Consider the following 20,000-nt stretch of genomic DNA (forward strand, 5'->3'; position numbering starts at 1 on the left):
AGTGGATGCAGGAGGACATTACAGGTATATGAATACATCATGCAGAGGTGAAAACAATGTAGCATCACTCCTTAAAAGTGCCCAATCTATCTTTTTTTTTTTTTTTTACCGTGTCCTCCCTCTTTCCTTATTCTTTCATCATCTACCCCTTGCTGCCATCTACTATTTAACATTCCCCCAACATTATCCAACACTTTTCATCACCTTACCTTGACTCCCGACTCTAAAGCTGTCGCAGACCTAACCACAGAAATAACTCCACTCCGACCATGCTGCACTCGTGGAGGGATTTCAGCTGGCTTTACCCAACTTCTAGCAGCCGTAGCGGAGGTCAGGGCTACAGTGAACAACTCAATGCATTTCTCCCAGCTCGGCCGTCTCAACAGAAGAAATAGGCTGTGGTCATTTCTGCACAGTTTTAACTGTTAAATGACAAGATCTCCACTAATCGGATCAAAGACAAGTTTTTGGCATTTTGGCAAATGCACTTGTTCGCTTTGTTGCTGAGAATTTAATAAGAAGATTGACACTTGCATAATGTACGCTAAGTATGAAACTACAAGGTACCACCAGCAGCTGGCTAACTTAGCTTAGCATAAAGACTGGTCACAGGTGGAAAAAGCTAGCCTAGCTTTGTCCAAAGAGAACACGTTTTGCCTACCAGCCCCTCTAAAGCTCATGAAAGAACGTGGTATATCAGATATACCATGTTCGTTCAGCAAGATATAATAATATACTATATCTATTATTATATCTTGTTTGTTTAATGTGTAAAAAAACGAAGTGTAAAAACTCATTTCATTTTTTTTTTTTTCATAATCATTTTTTGTGCGGATTAGACAAACAAGCTATGTGTAAATTAGTTAATTATGCGTGTAAGGTGTTACTTGGTAGCCTGGTCCTACCAGACTCTCGTACATTTGTACAGAGAGTCTGGCCACTCTCCATTGACAAGTGTTAACTTCCTTGAAGGCGGGTACTCTGTTGAAGTTTAAAACTATTGGATCTGCCCAGAGCCACTCTGGATCTGCCATAACCAATCGCTAACGTTTGGTCGTGACGTATGTCATGCACATGTGCAACAAGAGGGGAGACTGACAACAACTATCGGCTTATATTTAGCATTAGCATTGCTAGCTTTAGCCTTAGCCAACTCCTTCACCACTAATGGAGCGAGCTGAAAAATCAAACTTTTGGCTATTCGGCAGCGTTGCCACAAAGGACCGTATGGCTTCGCTCGCATCTTTCTAGTGCACGTCCTCAACGTCATCGTTCTCAGCCTCTCCCTCTGTTCGCTGATTGGACCGCCAAATATTTGACCGGAGAAAACCCAAGAATATACCGCGAACCCAGACAAAGTACTGAAGTAAAATGAAAATTGAGCGGAAGTAAGTAGGATGGCGCAGCAAGGCTAGTTACTTGGTGGATTTTGTTAACTTTGGACAGAGTCATGCTAGCTGTTTCCCCCATGTTTTATGCTAAGTTAAGTTAGCTGGCTGCTGACGGTAGCTTCATATTTACTGTGCAGACATGAGAGTGGTATTGCTCTAACACATTTGCCCACTAATTAGCTAGCAGGAGGGTCAATTGTTTGCTAGTATTCACATATTACCATTTACCTTAGTCGCTTTCACTAGTTTGACTGCTAGCTGGTTTGCTAACAAAGCACAGAGGAGCTAGGACCAATGACAGTTTAGTGTGGCCTGAATCAAATTTACTTTATTTGGATACATAGGCTATATAAGTTTACTTATAAGTCATTTACAAAATATAACGTGAGCCCATACTATAGCTATATTTATGGGGAATCTAATCTTGTATTGCACCATTTTCCAGTGGACCTCCATGATGGCATCACCTGTGGTTGCTAGAAGTGTGGTGAAGTAACTGCAAAGCCTTGACTCATTTCATATACTGTAGATATATAACATTACCATTCATTTTCCAGTTTTTTTACATACTTGTCAGTCCATGTCACATAGAGTTGTTTAGAAAACCCTGTAGCGGTGTTAATAATGGGCAGAGTCCTACCTTCTTGAAAGGACTAGAACTTTACCCCTCCCTTTGCTCTGCTTTCTTTCACTTCCCCTTCCCCCACCGGTCATCGAGAATTCCTGTTGTGTTTACTACAAGGCTCCCCCGGGTCCTTGGTTGCGCCACCGTAAACCTCAACTCCGTTCTCGGTCCAGGGAGCCACATTGCCCTGGCTTACTTTGCCACAGCGGGCCAAGCTGGCGACCTGGTTGGAAGACAGGACCCGGTCCCAAAGACCCACCTGGGACAGCTCTCCAACCAGGGCCTGGGATGAGTCAAAACCTCCACCCAGAGAATCCTGGAGAGAAAGAAGAGTGAAGTTAGATGGATTACAGAAAGCATGTGATTGAAGAAAAAGATAAAACACTTTTACTTTTATGCACACACAGGCTCACCTTCAACTGATTTGCTGCCTTGGGCAAGACTGTGAGAATATGAAGGAAATGTGATAACCTTTATGAATTCAGGACTATTGAACAAAGAGGCCACGTGAGAGGGGATCTTTTGGCTCTGGATGAAGGTCCCTAGGCCTTTTCCACACAATTCTACAACATAGCACACCATTTCAACACTTTGGTTAGCAGTATACTCCAAATTTAATGTGTCAGGATCCAATACTTTCACCAAGGCTCTCAAAGTGTTTCATGCTTTTATTTACTACTTTTATTTACAACCCTGCAGCTGCAGTGGGTAAACTACTATTTGCTTGCAGCACTGTAGTCAGCAGTAGCCTGAAGGGCATAACAAGTTAGATTTATTTTGGAGGGAGCATTACCTGTCTGGTATCACTATAAACTGAAGTCTTTAACACCCTCATTCGTGCACCTACCTGCTCCTGCCCCAGTATGAGCACTCCTCCAGGTCTGATGTGATGTCCGGCTGCCAGCGCGTGACCCTCGCCCCTCAGCTTTCCCCCCTGGTAGGCCTGCCAAGCTCCTCCCTTCTGGCTCCAGCTCACACAGATGTGCTGCCAGCTGCCTCGGGAGAGGTTTAGAGGCAACTGCGCCACCTAGGAACGACAGAGCAAAAGGACAGTTCAGATCGGGTAGACCTTTTTCAATTCTGATGTGTTTGAGTGTCACACATTTGGAGGTAAGATGTCATCAAGCTGTATCTCAATATTCACATCTTATTTCGCTCTTGTTTCTTCTTAGTATTTCCTCAGTCCCATAGACATCCTGCTACCTCCAAGGACACAGACTTTTCCCTCCAGGCATCTATTTCCATAATGACTTTATTGAATTATACCTGAAGCCCCTGCACTGCACTACACCACCCTGCAGTGCTGTCAAACTTTGTCATTGAGACACATGAATGAGGCTATTTAGCTTGTCTGCTAAATTGGCTCTTTAATTTGATGTGTTCTACTTATTTGTATGCTAATACAGTGCACTATTCCTTCCGTAAAGACATAACAAAATGTTATACTTCACTGCTGTTCACATACAGTACAACTGGTAAAATTTTCAAAAGTGGGTTAACCTTGGAGAAAGCAGTAGTGAAACTCCTCTATGGTGATAATAAATCACCAAAACACAAAGATAATAAATATACACTGGTTGCCGTCAAGTCTCCCACACCATATCTATCCCAGATTAGTGCTGCAGACTCTTGGATCCAGTCACTTTGTCTTACAGAAAAGATATAAACAGGTAGCACTCTGTGTTTGAGATACAACATTTTTATCCTATTCTTTATGTTATAACCCCACATAAACATATAGTTCTGCAGAACACGTAGTCATACTGATGGACTCTCTACATACTCTAAAAAGGTTTGTGTTGACTTAATAATACATACAGACTCTAATCAATAAATAGTTTGAAATATGACCCACAAACCATGACATAAATCTCCTCAGGAAAATCAATTGCACCCAAGCAGTGGACAGGTAAGTTCACATGTACAGTGGATGCTCAGTCTCTTGATTGATACAGTACCTTGTCATTGATGAGCAGCTCAGTGGGGGTATGCAGGCCTTGCAGCAGCACCAGTTCGTTGGGTTGCTCGGGAACAGCGTAAGACAGAGGTGTCCCGATTCCTCCCTCTGCGGGCCGAAGCCACAGGCAGGCGGTGAAGGCCCGCAGCGCTGGGATGGAGGGTTTCACAACAGCGTACATGTAGTTTGTCCGAGTTGGGAAAGACAGTCGGTAGCCCTCTGGGAAGGAATGCCCTGAGACACCTGGGGCAGAAAGCATGGAAACAAATGAAGTGATTGAGAGTGCAATTAAATCATCTATCTGGCAAGAGGATGAAATGGAGTTTCTGCTTTTCTGATATACTGTATCTTCACTTTCTTCACATCAAAACATCTGATTTGTTTGCCGGGCATGGATTTCATAGTCTGATCATTTTTTAAACGTCATAATGAAACCCCATGGCTTGATTTGATTAAGAGTAATACAAAAATGAGATAATTTTTATGCCAGATTCTTTGTCATCATTAGTGCCTTGAGTTGTCATGCAAGTGATTCATCACAGCCACTTGTCATTCCACTCTATATTTTGTATAGCACTCAAAAATGAATACACACACACACACACACACACACACACACACACACACACACACACACACACATTCTGATTATTTATTTTTTTCTAATATTTCTGTCTTTTCTACCTCTCTGTGAATTCCTACCTTCCTCCAGTCCTGAGATTCGGTGGTGTAGTTTATTGATGCCCCGGTCGATTCCTTGCCTGTGCTTCTCTGTTTCCAGCCTCAGGGTTTTTCTCTCTTTCTCCAGCAGCTCCACCTTCCTCTCCAGCTCCCCCTCCAAGTCTTCCATCCTCCAGGGCCTGTCAGCATCAGCTTTGTGCCCGGGATCGGCCAACCTTTCCGGACCGCCAGACATCCCGCCTTCCTCTGGCGCTCCTGAGGTGTTGCTGTCCGTCTGGTTGTGAGAAAATGGGCCAATGTCTGACTACAGAGGAGGAAGACAGTGGATGAAAACTGGTTCACAGTGTGGGTTTTACAAGAAAACATTGTAAATGACTCTCTGCGCTTGCTGTGATGTTTAATCTAGAGTTCTGGTAATATAGTCTATTTACCACTACTATCTCAACGTCATGTCGGTTGCATGTCTATGCAAGGACAAGTTATTACACCCAGTTAATAATTGATTTTGCCGAGACATTACATCACACTTGGGGATACAGCTAGGGGCTGATTTACTATGCTGTCACTATGCTGTGGTTAATGTTTTCGTCCTTAAAGGAATGCTTTAACATTCCTTTAAGGACTTTTTCTTGGCTGGGCGTAGTCATGATGAGTTTGCTAGATAGGAGAAGAAATTGTCCTACACAAAAAAAAACATAAATTGTCATATTTCCCAACATACCTACCATAAAATCCATAAATTGTTGTTTTTACACTTTTTACAGATTTTGTATAGATTACTCAAATGAGATATAACGTGCTAATTAGTGGACTCTAGATGTGCTGGAAGATGGATTTTGATACCTTTGGATAGAGCCAGGCTGGCCATTTCCCCCTCTATCCAGCCTTTATGCTGAGCTACTGTAAGCTAACTGGATGCTGACTGTAGCTGCCTACTTAAAGGACAGATATCTAGAGTAGTATGGATCTTCTCATCTACCTAAGCGAATAAGCATGTTTCAAAAAAACTACAAACGATTTCTTTGAACGTGTTTTTTCCTTTACTGTATATTGCATCTCAAGGCTTTTACAGTTTAGTTACTCTACAGAGTTTTAGCCTGCTTTTGCAACATTGCTTAGAATTGATTCTGTAGTATTCTGGGTTTTATTAGTTAATGTTTTGCAGTGCTCTGGAATCTCTGGCATGACTAAAGCAGGGTCAAAATAATTTCACAGAGAAGATAACAAAACGGTCTGTATCCAAGTGCCACACATGCCATTTTGGGGTAGGAACAGATCTTCTTCAAGCTTAGCCACTCTCATATCTTCAGGGATTTCTTTCAAATTAAGTACAACGCAACACATAATTGCAAGTCAGAAAAGGCTGTCAAGACAATCAACAATTTCAGTCAACAGCGAAATTCTAGGCCCGGCTCCGTAATGGTTCACTGAAATAAACAGTTTTGTCCCAAAAAAAGATACATAATAGAGGGAATTACCAATATAGTCCTCAGTTCATCCTATTTAACATGTTTGTTGTCCAGTAGACGTATCACTCTATCCCTAGAAACACTTTTATCTGGGGATATAGTTACATTTTGTGGTAAAATCAACAACATAATTGTCAGTGTTGTACGTTTTTCCTACCAGGAAGCTGTAATATGTCATTATCTTCAAGTACAAACATTCTTGATGTCTTAAAGGTCCCATGACATGGTGCTCTTTGGATGCTTTTATATAGACCTTAGTGGTCCCCTAATACTGTATCTGAAGTCTCTTTTATATAGACCTTAGTGGTCCCCTAATACTGTATCTGAAGTCTCTTTTATATAGACCTTAGTGGTCCACTAATACTGTATCTGAAGTCTATTTCCCGAAATTCAGCCTTGGTGCAGAATTACAGCCACTAGAGCCAGTCCCACAATGAGCTTTCCTTAGGATGTGCCATTTCTTGCTGTAGCTATTGAGGAGGAGAGAGGGGGGGGGGCAAGGTGGAGAGTGGGGGTGTGGCCTTGACCAACTGTCACTTTGCTCGTTTGAAAGCCATGATGTCTCTCTCTCTTGGGTGGGACAAATTCTCTGGGTGCGCAAAGCAGAGAAAGGAGAGGTAACCTTTCCCCTTATGACGTCATAAAGGGAAGATTGCAGATCAGCCCATCTGAGCTTTCATTTTCTCAAAGGCAGAGCAGGATACCCAGGGCTCGGTTTAAACCTATCACCATTTCTAGCCACTGGGGGACCATAGGCAGGCTGGGGGAACGCATATTAATGTTAAAAAAAACCTCATAAAGTGAAATGGCATTTCATGCCATGGGACCTTTAATGTAACCCAAACTGATAGGTATGCACCTTGCTACGGACTGCACGCTATGATGCTTTCCTGAGTCTTGGCATGATAGGTGATTTACTCTCAAATCTATTTGATAGATCTGTCATCAAGCCCAGGGTTAGGCTCCAAGGCAAGTATTTACATGTGTACATGTGCAGATGTCAAACAATGTGCCTCTTGTATTGTTATCAGCCACACTATGGTACCAAGTGTACTGGTAGGTACGCTATAGAAATGGAAAACCATTACAGTAACTGCACATTCACATTTGCAACCACATCACCTTGTTTGCATCACATGGTGTGACCAGATGTTGGTCAGGACATGAAGCTAGTATGTGATTGAATACTAATGGTTGTAAAAGAATAGGATAGTGCTCTTCCTTTACTGTATATCCACCAGTACACATACAGTATCATCTGATGTAAACACCACAGTGTGCTACTGAAGTAGGCCAAGCTCCTGTATGAACAGAAACGTGACTTGGATGGTAAAAGACACGCATCACGCTAGAGTGTTTTAGGTTTAACTACATATCATTCAGATCTTATTCTGGCAATGGGAAATGTGTTCCTGAAAAATGAAAAACATGGAGATTTCTCATCCCTTTTGCATTCTGGAGGTTTCCATCTGACAGTGGCGATAGAGAAAACAGACGAAATGTGTATAATCCACAAAGACAAATACTCATACACATGTCCTACATACAGTAGACTACCACAGATACTGCAGAGAAGCATGTTTAGTCTGCGCTTTCTACAAATATAGGCAACTCATACATTATGTATGGTATTTCTTCAGCCAAAAATGAGTTTATACATCATTGGATTCTGATCAGATGAGAGCATGTTTTACGTTACTCTGCCATACTCCCTCCTCCACCTAATCATCCTCCTTCTGCTGCTCCTTTTTCTCCTCCCCACTTACCTTTTGTCCTCATCTCTCCTCCCCCTTTTCTCTCCCCCCTGTTTCTCTCTGTTTCCCTGCCTCACTTTTCACTTTTAAATCTCAATCTGTTAACTTGGCGTGAGCCAAAGCAATCATTTCATGTATTATTAAAGACATTAACAGATGACAAGTTATGATTAAAGGAACTCTCTACACATGGATGTTATTTAGCAATTAACATGACTATAATTTTAAATTGAATCACATGATAATTCATATGCAGATAAAAAGGAAGAACGTCTTAGATTGCTTCTTTAACTGGCTGCCAATATCACACACAACTTTTGGATAACTCACTTGTATTGAGACTCTTTTAGCTCCATACACTTGATCTCGTTAAAAATGTAAAAACCCTTGCTTTCATAAACCACTCATGCATGTCCAGAAATCCTAAAAAGGGGCTATAAGAGTGAAGAAGACACAGATTTAGCCACATATGTCTCTGATCATCAATTATTACTGCAAAATGTACAGTTGGAGTTATAGTACAATAATACACCATTAGGTGAATCTTATAAGAGGGAGATCATTCTGTATGCATTCAAAACCCCATCATGTGGAACCAAAGATAGTTTTCGCTGCAGCATGCAGGAGATGATTTATGTGTAGTGATGATTTTCTCCACACTCTACCTACCTCCAGTTTCTCTATGCGGTCTTTGAGCTGAGTGATAGCCTGCTCCAGTTCATCCACAGCCCTAACGGTGAGCAAGTGGACATTGTCGGGCGTCGAGCCCGGGCTGTCCCGCACCATGATCCGCTCCAGGTGCGCCTCCTCTGCCGAGCCTTTGCCCCCCCACAACCCCGCAGCACTCCCGCGTCTGTCCGCGCTGCTGCTGCCGCCATCCAGCCCCTTCTCACACTCGGATAGTTTCCCCGTCAGGTCCCTGATGGTCCGCTGGTCGGTCAGTATCTGGTCCTTTTGTTGCAGGACGGTCTGCCGGAGCTCCTCCGCGGTGGTGCGAAGGTAGCCCCAGTCTTCCCCTGCGTACAGCGACGGGTCTTCTGCTTGTTGCTGAAAGTTTTTCGTGTTGCATTCCCCGGCAGGGATCGGCGTACAGATGAGTCGACTGACCGTTGGGTCATGCCCGGTGAGTCCGGTGACACCGTCCAACCCGCTGAGCCCGATGTTGAAGGTCGGTGCTTCTGAATCGGGTGTTTCAGAACCATGGAGAGCGCCCAAAGATCCGGCCCGGGCCACGGAGCCCGCCGCAGTATCCGCGCCCGGATACAGCGAGTGGTTGTCGGTTGCTGGTTGCTGGTGTGCCGAGGCAGCCCTGGAGGACCCGGTGTGAACGGCTGCGATGATGCAGATAACCGCTCCGATGAAGGCCACCATCCCGGCGGCCAAGATAATAACAATGAACTTCAGGGTGGCGGCGTCAGCGATCGATTATTAAAAAAATCTAATAACAATAACACTCTGAAAAAACTAAACGCTCCAGAACAAGAAAAGTGTCAAATTATTTTCATGTCTTTAAATTGAGAAAAAAAAACCCCGCAACTCCTCACTTTTTCTCTTTTCCACAAAAACAGGCGATTAGAAAATGAGAGTTCTTCACCATAATTCAGTCAACACAAAACATCAGAATCAGAGAGTCTGTGATACACCTCCTCCCCCTGTTCAGCGCGCATGTCCTCGGTATTCAGGCAGAATCCAGCCTGAGAGAGAGAGAGAGAGAGAGAGAGAGAGAGAGAGAGAGAGAGAGAGAGAGAGAGAGAGAGAGCGAGAGAGAGAGAGAGAGAGAGAGAGAGAGAGAGAGAGAGAGAGAGAGAGAGAGAGAGATCCATGCAGTCTGATAGCACATTTTATCTGCCTCCTGTTGCCTAGAGCTAACTTTTCCAGCAGTGTTTAAACTGTAATCTGTGATAGGAATATCCTATTCTAGGAAACGTTTTTGTTCTCAATAACACATCAGATTTTCTATCATAAAGATGTTGCAGCCACATTGCATACAGCATCAAAGTAGAGGGTACATTTTAGTCTTCTTTGGGAGTTTTTTTTTCCTCAAGCTTTCGTTGTAAACTGGATCTTCTCCGCATGCAACAATCCTAATTACATCATGAGGCTGTTTTTTCCTCCCTTCGGCTTCATATTTTCTTGTTCAGAAACACATTACAGGCCTGCTGTAATGCGATGTGTGGATGGCCATAAGTCAAGCCACATGTCAGCCACAGGGCTCCTAGTACAGCAGAGGTGACAGACTGATGGCCTTAGTTGGTGTGTGTGTGTGTGTGTGTGTGTTTGTGTGTGTGTGTGTGTGTGTGTGTGTGTGTTTGTGTGTGTGTGTGTGTGTGTGTGTGTGCAGATCATGCAGACATGCAGAGCTGGTGCAATGAACGAGTTTCATTTAACCATGCTTGACAGTAAAAAATGCATTTTAAGTTTCAGTGTGACACACACACGCACACACGCACACACACACACACACACACACACACACACATACAATAAAAAATATATTCATGAGCATGGTTGAGTGAGACTGAGACAGAGGGTAAACATTAAAACACTCACACACAGACAGACGGAGTGAGAAAAGGTGTGAGAAAACTCTTCACGGTGTGTATAAAATTAGTGCGTGATGTGCATTTTCAGACAGGCATTAAGGGGGATTTAAGATAAGACTTCTCAAAGTCGCAGGCGCTGAAAGCTCTAATATAAGATGGGTGAGGGAAGCGGCGTGAGACATCGTGAGACATCATGTCTGCAGCAGAAAATAGCTCAGGCTCTCAGTCTTCACTGGAACACTAGAATAGTAAAGTAGATTGTTAAGTACTGGAGACACGAGCCCGGGAATAGTAAATACAAAACAATCACTCCTCTCACATAAGTAAGAACAATGTCGGAGCTCCACATTTTGTATTCAGCGTATACTCTGAAATGTCACTAGTGGCATTTTTGGCTGTAAATGGCTTTGCAGCAGTAGTGTGGTTTCTTTTTGTAGTCATTTGCCCTGTGCTAGTCACTGTATTACACCTAATGATGATTGTAGCAATGCTTGGAGCCTTAAATGGTTTTTCTTCCATTTTAGCATGCTGAAGGTGTAAACACTGGCTTCATGAATGCATTTGGGGATTAAAGTATAACATTATGTTTTCTTATGGAAACTTAATGTTCAACACTGCAGCACAGTCCACTGACTCTGAGCTATAATATGAATGCATTAAAAGGCCAGTGTGGGTGAAGCATTCTGGACACCGCTGCCTAGTTAATGATCGAAATATACTGCTGATCTATTATATCTATAAAAGCTTCCGTGAGAGACGCTTTGGCCAGCAAGTCTGAGCTCGATTTATCTTCCAAGTCACCCATGACCTCAATGTTGTATGTTGCAGTGATATTAGAGCTTTTAAGTTGTCCTTTGTTGGGAATTTCTCATTTTGTTAATGTAGTTTTTCTACAGGATTGTATCCATAATCCATGCTGTGGATTTTGGTCAGAGCTGCTTGGTTACTCTAAATTCTAAACACATTGTGTCTTTGTCGGCTGATGTTTTTTGTAAAAAGTGACTAACCTCTTAGGGATGGATGAAACAAAATGTGGAAACAAAATTAATTGTGGCAGTGAAAACTATTTTTATTGTCTACATATTTCAAGGTTTTTAAGTATGAATATTTCTGTTGTTTTTCTTCGTCAATTGCATATCAATACCTCCTCTGAAGTTACTGGTGCTTTATTGTTCTAGCTGTAATTTAATAACCTGTTTAAATGTCCGCTGTGTCAGCAGAATGAACAGTATATACTGTTATATATATATATATATATATATATATATATATATACTGTTCATATACTACATCAGAGCGCTACTAATAGTCTGCAGTGGTGGAAAGTAACTAAGTACATTTACTAAAGTACTGTGCTTAAACTACCCAGCAACAGTAAATAAACAACAGTAAAATGCTGCCTACAATGTTAATGTTTCAGTAATAATAATCCAAAAATAACATCATAATTCTGACAGGGTATACATTCAGCTGCATATTATACTTTTGCATATGTTGTTCTGTTAATACTTTTGTACTTTTACCTAAGTACGCTTTCCAAATCAATACTTTTACTGATGTCACAATCATTTTTTTTTTGAAAAAAGAAAATAGAAAAAGAAAATGTTAGATAGTATGCAGAGTAGGTGTTTGTGCTAACAGCTGAAATATTGAACCAAGTTTATATTACTTTGTGAGGAGAAAATAAGAGAAGAGAGATCAACAAAGAGATTAAATAAGTGTGTCATGAAGCTGTTTAACATTCAAGTCATGTGAGCAGTTAGTTTATGGTGCCATCTAGTGTACAAGTCTCTCTCTCTCTCTCTCTCTCTCTCTCTCTCTCTCTCTCTGTGCCATGGCCTTTAATCAACTAAACTATACACAATTAACCTACTGTAACAACCAATGGTTTCCCAGTTTCCCTTTTTTACTTCCTGTCTGGATTCTGTATTAGAACAAAACACAATTATCACTCTCACCACACTATCCTACCTTTCGTTCATAACATGAACACATCACTGTCAAATATGGCACCTGCACCTCTCCTCCAGGAGTTCATGGGGAGTTCACTGACTCTGACATGTCACAGAAAGAACAAATCTGCAGTTTGAGAATGATAAATCCAAGTGCAGCTCACGGCCAAATGCCAAAATATGATGGTTAAAGTAAGGAAAGAAATCAATAACTTTCTCTCCACTCATCTGGGGGGCTTTCATCAAATATCACAGAGCAACTCTTTTTTTTGGGGGTTGTTTGTGGAAGAAGTGTTTTCTCTCAGTGATCGATATTTCTTGTGCTTTAGTGTCCATATACTGAGGTCTAAGCGAAACAGAAAACGACTTATAAAGATCAAGATATACATTCAATGTTTTGTTTTGTTTATTTCATACAAAAATGTAGGGACACCTATATAGGGACCATGGTTGTTTTTGCCTCCTATAGTATGTGCAAGTAGGACTTTGACGTCTAAAGTGATTAAAGTATGAGGATTATAGGATTTTTAGCCACATATGACCACTGAGCTCTGCATTAACCAATCAAAAATGAGAAATATTAGTGATAGTACTGTATTAAAGGATTGGGATCACAGATTTTTTTTAAAATATGCTTTAATTACAAGTACTACACTTTGTGACATTTACATATTTAGTCAAGTCAATTTCATTTATTATAGCCCCAAATCACGAATATCCATTTCCAAGTTCTACTTATTTTTTTAATACAAAATAGTGGTACTGTGGATAAAAAATATTGCAGAATGTTTGCTACATGTGCAGTTTATATTGAGGCATTTAGGTCTAAAAAAAGAAGACTACCTTTTACGGACAACAATTGTTCGGAATCAGTTCTACTCACTGACCCACCTTTGGGCGTAAAGTGAATAACTGATATTGAAGCAAGCAAACACTAGAGAACTTTTTGTAACTTAAAATAATGTTTCATTCTAGTGTCATTCATTCTAAATCATTTCAGTGGCTCATCAACCCGTAACAGGGTGAACGGCCCTTCTGCATTCGCTTTGCGGCTCTCTGCCGGCTATAACCGCACTATGCAAGTTTGCCAGATCGGGTAGCGGATCTGTAGCCTGGCTCCGCCCTCCTACGTACTTCCACTCAATTTTCATTTCCCTTTAGTACTACATCAGGGTTTGCGATATATTCTTGGGTTTTCTCCAGCCAAATATTTGGCAAATATCAGTGAACAGAGGGAGTAGCTGAGAACAATGACGTTGAGGGCGTGCGCTAGAGTTGTAGTTCCGTAATGGCGGCGGAGAAAGATGCGAGCGAAGCCATTCGGTCCGTTGTGGCAACGCTGACGAATATCCAGAAGTTAAAGCCCGAGCAAGAACAATCCTTGCTGAGTTTTGTTGGTGGCCACAGGGTTTGGGAAAAGTTTGATTTTCCAGCTCGCTCCATTAGTGATGAAGGAGTTGGCTAAGGCAATTGCTAGCGATGCTTATGCTAAATATAAGCCTTGTCGGTCTCCCCACTTGTTGCACATGTGCTTGACATACGTCACGACCAAATGTTAGCGGGTGGTTACGGCAGATCCAGAGTGGCTCTGGGCAGATCCAATAGTTTTTAACTTCAACAGAGTACCCGCCTTCAAGGAAGTTAACACTTGTCAATGAAGAGTGGCCAGACTCTCTGTACAAATGAAATGTACAAGAGTCTGGTAGGACCAGGCTAGCGGATCTGTAGTTCGAATGAGACATAATGGGACAATTCCACTTCCAACCTGTAGGGGGACCGAAGCTGGAAAATATCTCTAGTGTTGCTTTAAAGGATAAGTCTGGTGATATTCTGTTTTCCATCAACAAATCCCCATTATCTGCACATGCAAAGCCTGATATACAGTAGCTTATTCCTTTGATCCAAAGTCCTCAATTGTTGTTTAAATCCTATTAACAACTAAAAAAGTTAGTCACACCGTTGCCCTGGGTGACGCGTTCCTCACCATTATGACAAATATGTTATGAAGAACATGGGTACTGCAGTTTATTTTGTGTCAATCCCACATGCATCACCCTGCTGCTGTAAATGCCTTCAAGTGCATGAAATATGTATCCGCACCCTAAAATAGCCCGTAACAAATACAACATTTACTTCTGTTTGAGTAATGTGTGCCAGAAGCTACAGCACCCAGCTGTTTTTTATTTTTTTTTATAATAATAATAATAATAATAATATATATATATATATCTTATTTATATAGCACTTTTCTTAACAAGGTTACAACGGATTTAAAAAAAAAAAACAGCACATGAAAAACAGTATGTGCTTTACAACCCAGTTTTAAAGATTTACATATGATGGTTTTATGCATTACAGAGTGAAAACAGATCTTTGTTATAGTCTTGAATAAAACATACAATGGGGCACTCACACACGCCCAGACAGTCAGGGTTTACAGCATATGTGTGTTTTATGGTTGAGCCATGTTTAATTATTTACTCCAGTCTTTCTCAGGTCACAGTGGTGTCAGTTACTTACACACTGCCTCCTCTCCTCAGCTCCACGTCCACTTTAATACTATTAACTCTTTTCTCACAGAGGCTTTGGCACATTTGCTGGATGATTTAAGACCCGCAGACCCTCTTGAGGTTTCACTGACAGTTGCACTGTTCTGGATATAAACATGTCGGGGATGAATATCGATCAGCTGCATCGGTCCACCTTGGGGATTTACTCGGTAAGTAACAGATACTTTGTGCGGGCTCAAATTAGACAACAAACGTACCTGTGGGAAAGAGTAAGAGTGTCCTGTCCTGTGTTGTGATTACTTTTCAAGACACACTCCGGAAAACAGAAAAACACTTCTTGGTTACTGAGGAGTGAAGCTCAGTCTAACTTTTTGAATTTAATTTCTGCCAAGCAAACATGATATGAATTCACAAAGTCAGTTTCAAATTCAAGGAGTATTTCCTTAGCTTGAGTCTTCCTGTAGGTTGTCTGTGCTCCGGTGTTGGGAGGGAGAGTTTGTGCTCATAAATACAGATTGAAATAAAGATGGATTTTATTGATTCTCCTTTAGGTAGGTCTTAAAGTTTCTCTGACTTTCAAAAAACTGTGTTTGTGTTTCTTAAACAGAGCTTGATGGACGAGTTCAACCCAAGTCTACAGAAACTGGTCTTACTGGGTAACAGATACATCCAAGCTTTCCAGGGTAAGGGTTAGACAGACAGACAGACAGACAGACGGACAGACGGACACACGGACGGACAGACAGACAGACAGACAGACAGACGGACGGACAGACAGACAGACAGACAGACAGACAGACAGACAGACAGACAGACAGACGGACAGACAGATGTCTTCAAATGGCTTTGAATGGAACATGGGAGCTGTCAGGCATCTATTTCACTGGAACTAATTCCAAAGTCCATATGCTTTGGGAATATCCTGGTGCTGTTATACAGCCTTGATTATGGGCCTGTAACCAGAGGCTGTTATGACTATATTGTCACCAGACAAACAACTATATCTGATTTCCATAGACAGAGGCAGGGATTGAAGATACTGAATGTAGTCTTGAATGTATTTGCATGCTCTATATCTTTTCTTTTAAATCCTGCAACGAAGAGAGGAGAGGTCAGGATTAAACTTTTAATTTGAGTCAGTAATTGCGTCTATATTTTATGTCTTAATTATCCACATCATAATCACCTCTAATCCCCGTGCAATGCATTAAATGTGAAACGCTGACATGCAAATGGGATTCAGCAACAGAAGCGTTTTTACACGTGATGCTTTCACACATTACATTGCATTATACATGTGTATTTAATATATGCACGAGCAGCAATGCTGCATCAAGAACTGATTTATAATAGCGCCACTGCACCAAAAGCCCTGCAGAGATAAAATACAGATTATTAGGTCTCCTGTTGCCACCTGCACAGAGGCTATAAGCGCTCGCTCCGAGGGTTCAGGGTAGAGCAATAATTTCATGACACGTTAATGGGCTTGAGCCAAGGCCAAGAACAAATGTATGAGTGTTTCTGCTGATGCAGCTTCTCCTCATAAATTAAAAAAATAATCTATTTATCAAATAGGTAGTGGATGCTGCTTGTAGACGCTCCCTATCCATTGTTATTAAAGCACCATCACAGAGGTTTTCACTGTTGAAATCTCTTGCTCTCACAGCCTCGGAGAGTGTCTGTGTGTGTGTGTTTGCTTGGTAAGCACAGGCTGTAGCCCCATCTCTCCAAAAACACACACACCTGCGGAAAAATGCAGCTAAAGCTCACTCACGTCTAAAAGACCAGAATACCTCTGCTCAGGGATCTGATGCCGTGCTTAAGTCACCGGGGCCACACAAGGCTGGTGATTTAATTGGGGTCAAACCTTGATTTGATCCCTTTTGACTTACAGTATAATACTGCCCTGAGATCAGGAGGGTTCAGCAGTAGTCTCCCGTTGCCAGACTATCCTCCACAGTACAGCAGTAACTAAGAGAAAGGCTGAGAATAAAGGGTTCAACGTATGTAATTTAAAATAAAAACAAATTGTGAATTTCCCTAGAGTCAAAACCTGAGATTGCAGATGTAATGAAATGTAATTTACTGCTACTCCGCCAAGCTAGGCAGTTGGCTCTCAGCATGACTAGTTTAGCTGTTTTTATTCTCCATGACTGAATTTAGCTGCTGCGTTATTTATGTTGCATAAATGAAAATAAATGATAGAATAAATGGAAGGGGGTGAACTCACCATTTAGGGAGTACAGTACAAATAAAGCAGTTATAAATAGAAGGAGGTCAAAATGCAAGGAGGTAGCAATGAGAGCGAAGAAGGACTTCATGGTTATTGCTGGTGAAAAGAAATGTGATTTTACTGTGAGTTTTTTTATGTGAACATATTTCCAAATGATCACAGAGAGATACTTGTGTGTATGGAAATTTGAATAATTAAATTATTTTTTTTTTTTTTTAATTAATGGCTCTGTTTAGCTGCTTTTGTAGTGCTTTGCCTGGGAAGCGAAGTGTACCAAATGCATTAGCATTTCAAATGACTATTGTGTTTGTGTGTGTGTGTTTCAGCTCTTGCTCTGACAAGTGAGGCCTACTTCAGTGCACTTTCAAAGATTGGAGAGAGGGCTTTTCACACCACATCCTCCCGCTTGCTAGGTACGTGTGAACACACATTCAGGCTTGGGTAATCTCATGATTACTGAGTGGAAACACCAACAAGGTATAACAATCCAGGATGTGATCGTTTAGTCTTTGATGTGTTTATGGCCATTCATTAAACTAATCAAACAGTGTTCTTCCGCGTCATGAAGACCAAAGTTTACACTTTGGCAGCGCCTTATTACTCCTTTCACAATTACTACCAGTGCATGATGTGTAGCATGTATGTGTGTGTGGGAATAGCATATTCTTCCCACACACTCTTAGTAGTAATAGTCTTTGATTTTAAACATAATTTGATAAGTTGAATTAATGTATTTTACAGTATCTATAACAGTCAGTGCTTATAAGGACTGCACAACTTTTACCTGACCTGAGTCCTGTCTCGGGCTCAACATAGTGAGGGGCAGAAGAGAACCTAAACATTTGATAAACGCTCAAAACCCTTTCCAAAGCACCATTTGAATATTTTATTTGCCATGCCATAACATGATATTCTGGAGAAAGTATGTTGAACTTATTTCTGTTTGACTTTTCACTGTCCCTGAAATGGAAAATATGTAAGAGTAGACTAATGATCCAGTTTGGACAACAGCTCCAGCCACAAAACCTAACATGACAACAACAACCCCTTTAGAGTGGCTGGGTTAAATGAGCGGAGCACGGCCCGCTGCCTGTCATCGTCTATTATTCATGTTGCCTGCTGGCATCTGATACCTACACTGCCAACACTTCTTGGCTAAAGTCACACAAAACAGACTGAAAAACACACTATGTTGTAATCTAACTATCAACCTGTCAACTGTTCTCTTAAAAGAAGTATAAATTAGTCCGTCCTACCATGTTCTTGTCTTGACTCGTGTGTGTGTGTGTGTGTGTGTGTGTGTGTGTGTGTGTGTGTGTGAGAGAGAGAGAGAGGGAAAGTGTGTGTATTCTATGTGGCAGTGTGTTTTAGAGGTAAAGTAAGATGTTTTGTATTTGTGTTGGATCACTGGCTAATGAGTAGATAGAAATGAACAAAGGGAAAATATTTTACAATGTCATTTTATTGTTTCCAAGTAGCATATTACGCAATAACAATAATGTAATTGTGTTAAAGGAGACGTCCTGATTCAGATCTCTGAGAGCCAAAGGAGACTCACTGGGGAGCTGGATGGAGTAGTACGTTACATCAACACTTATCTGTCCATCACGACTTGTCGAGTGTGATCAAATTCTTATGTGCTCTATTTTCTCAAATGTTTAACATGATTTTGTCTTCTTCCAGTACCGCCGGTTCAGTACAGAGGTTCTTCAGGAGATGGACAATAACATCAGACTGGACAAAGACTACATATCAGTGAGTGAGGGCCAACGCAGGGTCAAAAGGTTTTTTTTTTTACAGAATGACACGCTGTTAACTCTAATTATAGTAATTAATTCCCGGAAGCAATTTCAAATGAATAACTGCGGGGTATCATGGGAATCTATCATTAGAAGTGAAGACACCATTAGAATTAATGGGGAAATGTCTTCAATTTTCATTTCCACTGGATTGCTAATTGTTACCTGGATGACTGAATTGATAGTGCACAGACGGAATGTGAATTCTCTTTCGTGCAGGGTAGCAGGAAGCATTATGAAATGGAAGTCCACAACCAGGCAGCAGCTCTAGAGAGACAGCTGAGGAGAGGAGCCAACCAGGTTTCTCTCTTTCTCTCTTTCCGCACCCCCGGATTCAGCACCACTGTATACGAGTGTGTCCTTGTACAGAATATATATGTACTTTCAATTATGTGTGCCCTCAGGATTGTAGTGAGTATTTGCAGTTCCTCAGGGAGAGCCACGCCGAGGCTCTGAAGGAGGAGGAGAGGCGATACCGCTTCCTGTCTGAGAAACACTGCGCCCTAATACAATCCATCGCCCACCTCATGAATAAGGTATACAATTTACTTTGAATAGCATTTTAATATTTTATGGTTTGTTTTGTCTTATTAACTATGACTACCAAATGGGTCAGGTGTGTCGCACAACTCATTGCAATGGATGTCAGAAGAACAATGACAGAAAGAGAAAAGAGAATTCACAATAATGTGTAATGATTCATTCATGTGAGACTTTATCGGCCCCCGCGGGGAAAGTCCCCGGCGGGTCAACCACAGAACAGCAAATACACATTCAGTAGCTTCAGCGGGACTGATGCCGCACTCACAGCTTGTCTGTTTGAACTTTGGACTCCCTGCTCACTTTTAATAACACCACTCTACTGTCCTCATTAAACACCTTCAGTGCACCAAACCCAAACCAAGTTTTCATAATGAGGCTGTGACAAAGCCCTTTGAGACTGTACCAGTGGCTCAGGACTGACCTGACACGTGTCTTCTTGTTTGTTTAATATTTAGCCCTCTCTATAAAAACTCAAGTTACTGTAATACTTACTGTAACATCACTTTTGAACAATGTAGTTATAAGGCTCATTCCAATAAATAT

The 20,000-nt window shown here is 41.4% G+C and overlaps 2 protein-coding genes across 2 annotated transcripts in view; one reads left to right on the forward strand and one right to left on the reverse strand.

Annotated features, from left to right (window-relative positions):
• Positions 1-1,470: 1,470 nt before the first annotated feature.
• cbx6b (chromobox homolog 6b) lies at positions 1,471-9,302 on the reverse strand (the record flags this gene model as incomplete). Its single annotated transcript, XM_031320714.2, has 5 exons — positions 1,471-2,332; positions 2,864-3,043; positions 3,975-4,216; positions 4,676-4,958; positions 8,547-9,302. Coding segments are annotated over 5 exons (1,692 nt in total), but the record flags the coding sequence as incomplete, so codon positions are not given.
• Positions 9,303-14,876: 5,574 nt separating this feature from the next.
• Positions 14,877-20,000, forward strand: part of baiap2l2a (BAR/IMD domain containing adaptor protein 2 like 2a) — a 13,431-nt gene continuing 8,307 nt past the window's right edge. The window contains exons 1-7 of the mRNA XM_031320704.2: positions 14,877-15,091; positions 15,490-15,565; positions 17,442-17,528; positions 18,631-18,692; positions 18,799-18,870; positions 19,134-19,214; positions 19,319-19,450. Of these exons, the coding sequence (XP_031176564.1) occupies positions 15,038-15,091; positions 15,490-15,565; positions 17,442-17,528; positions 18,631-18,692; positions 18,799-18,870; positions 19,134-19,214; positions 19,319-19,450 (564 nt within the window). The 5' untranslated portion in view covers positions 14,877-15,037. The remainder of the gene's footprint in view (positions 15,092-15,489; positions 15,566-17,441; positions 17,529-18,630; positions 18,693-18,798; positions 18,871-19,133; positions 19,215-19,318; positions 19,451-20,000) is intronic.

This window comes from Sander lucioperca, chromosome 21 (genome assembly GCF_008315115.2).
Source record: "Sander lucioperca isolate FBNREF2018 chromosome 21, SLUC_FBN_1.2, whole genome shotgun sequence".
Classification (NCBI taxonomy): domain Eukaryota; kingdom Metazoa; phylum Chordata; class Actinopteri; order Perciformes; family Percidae; genus Sander; species Sander lucioperca.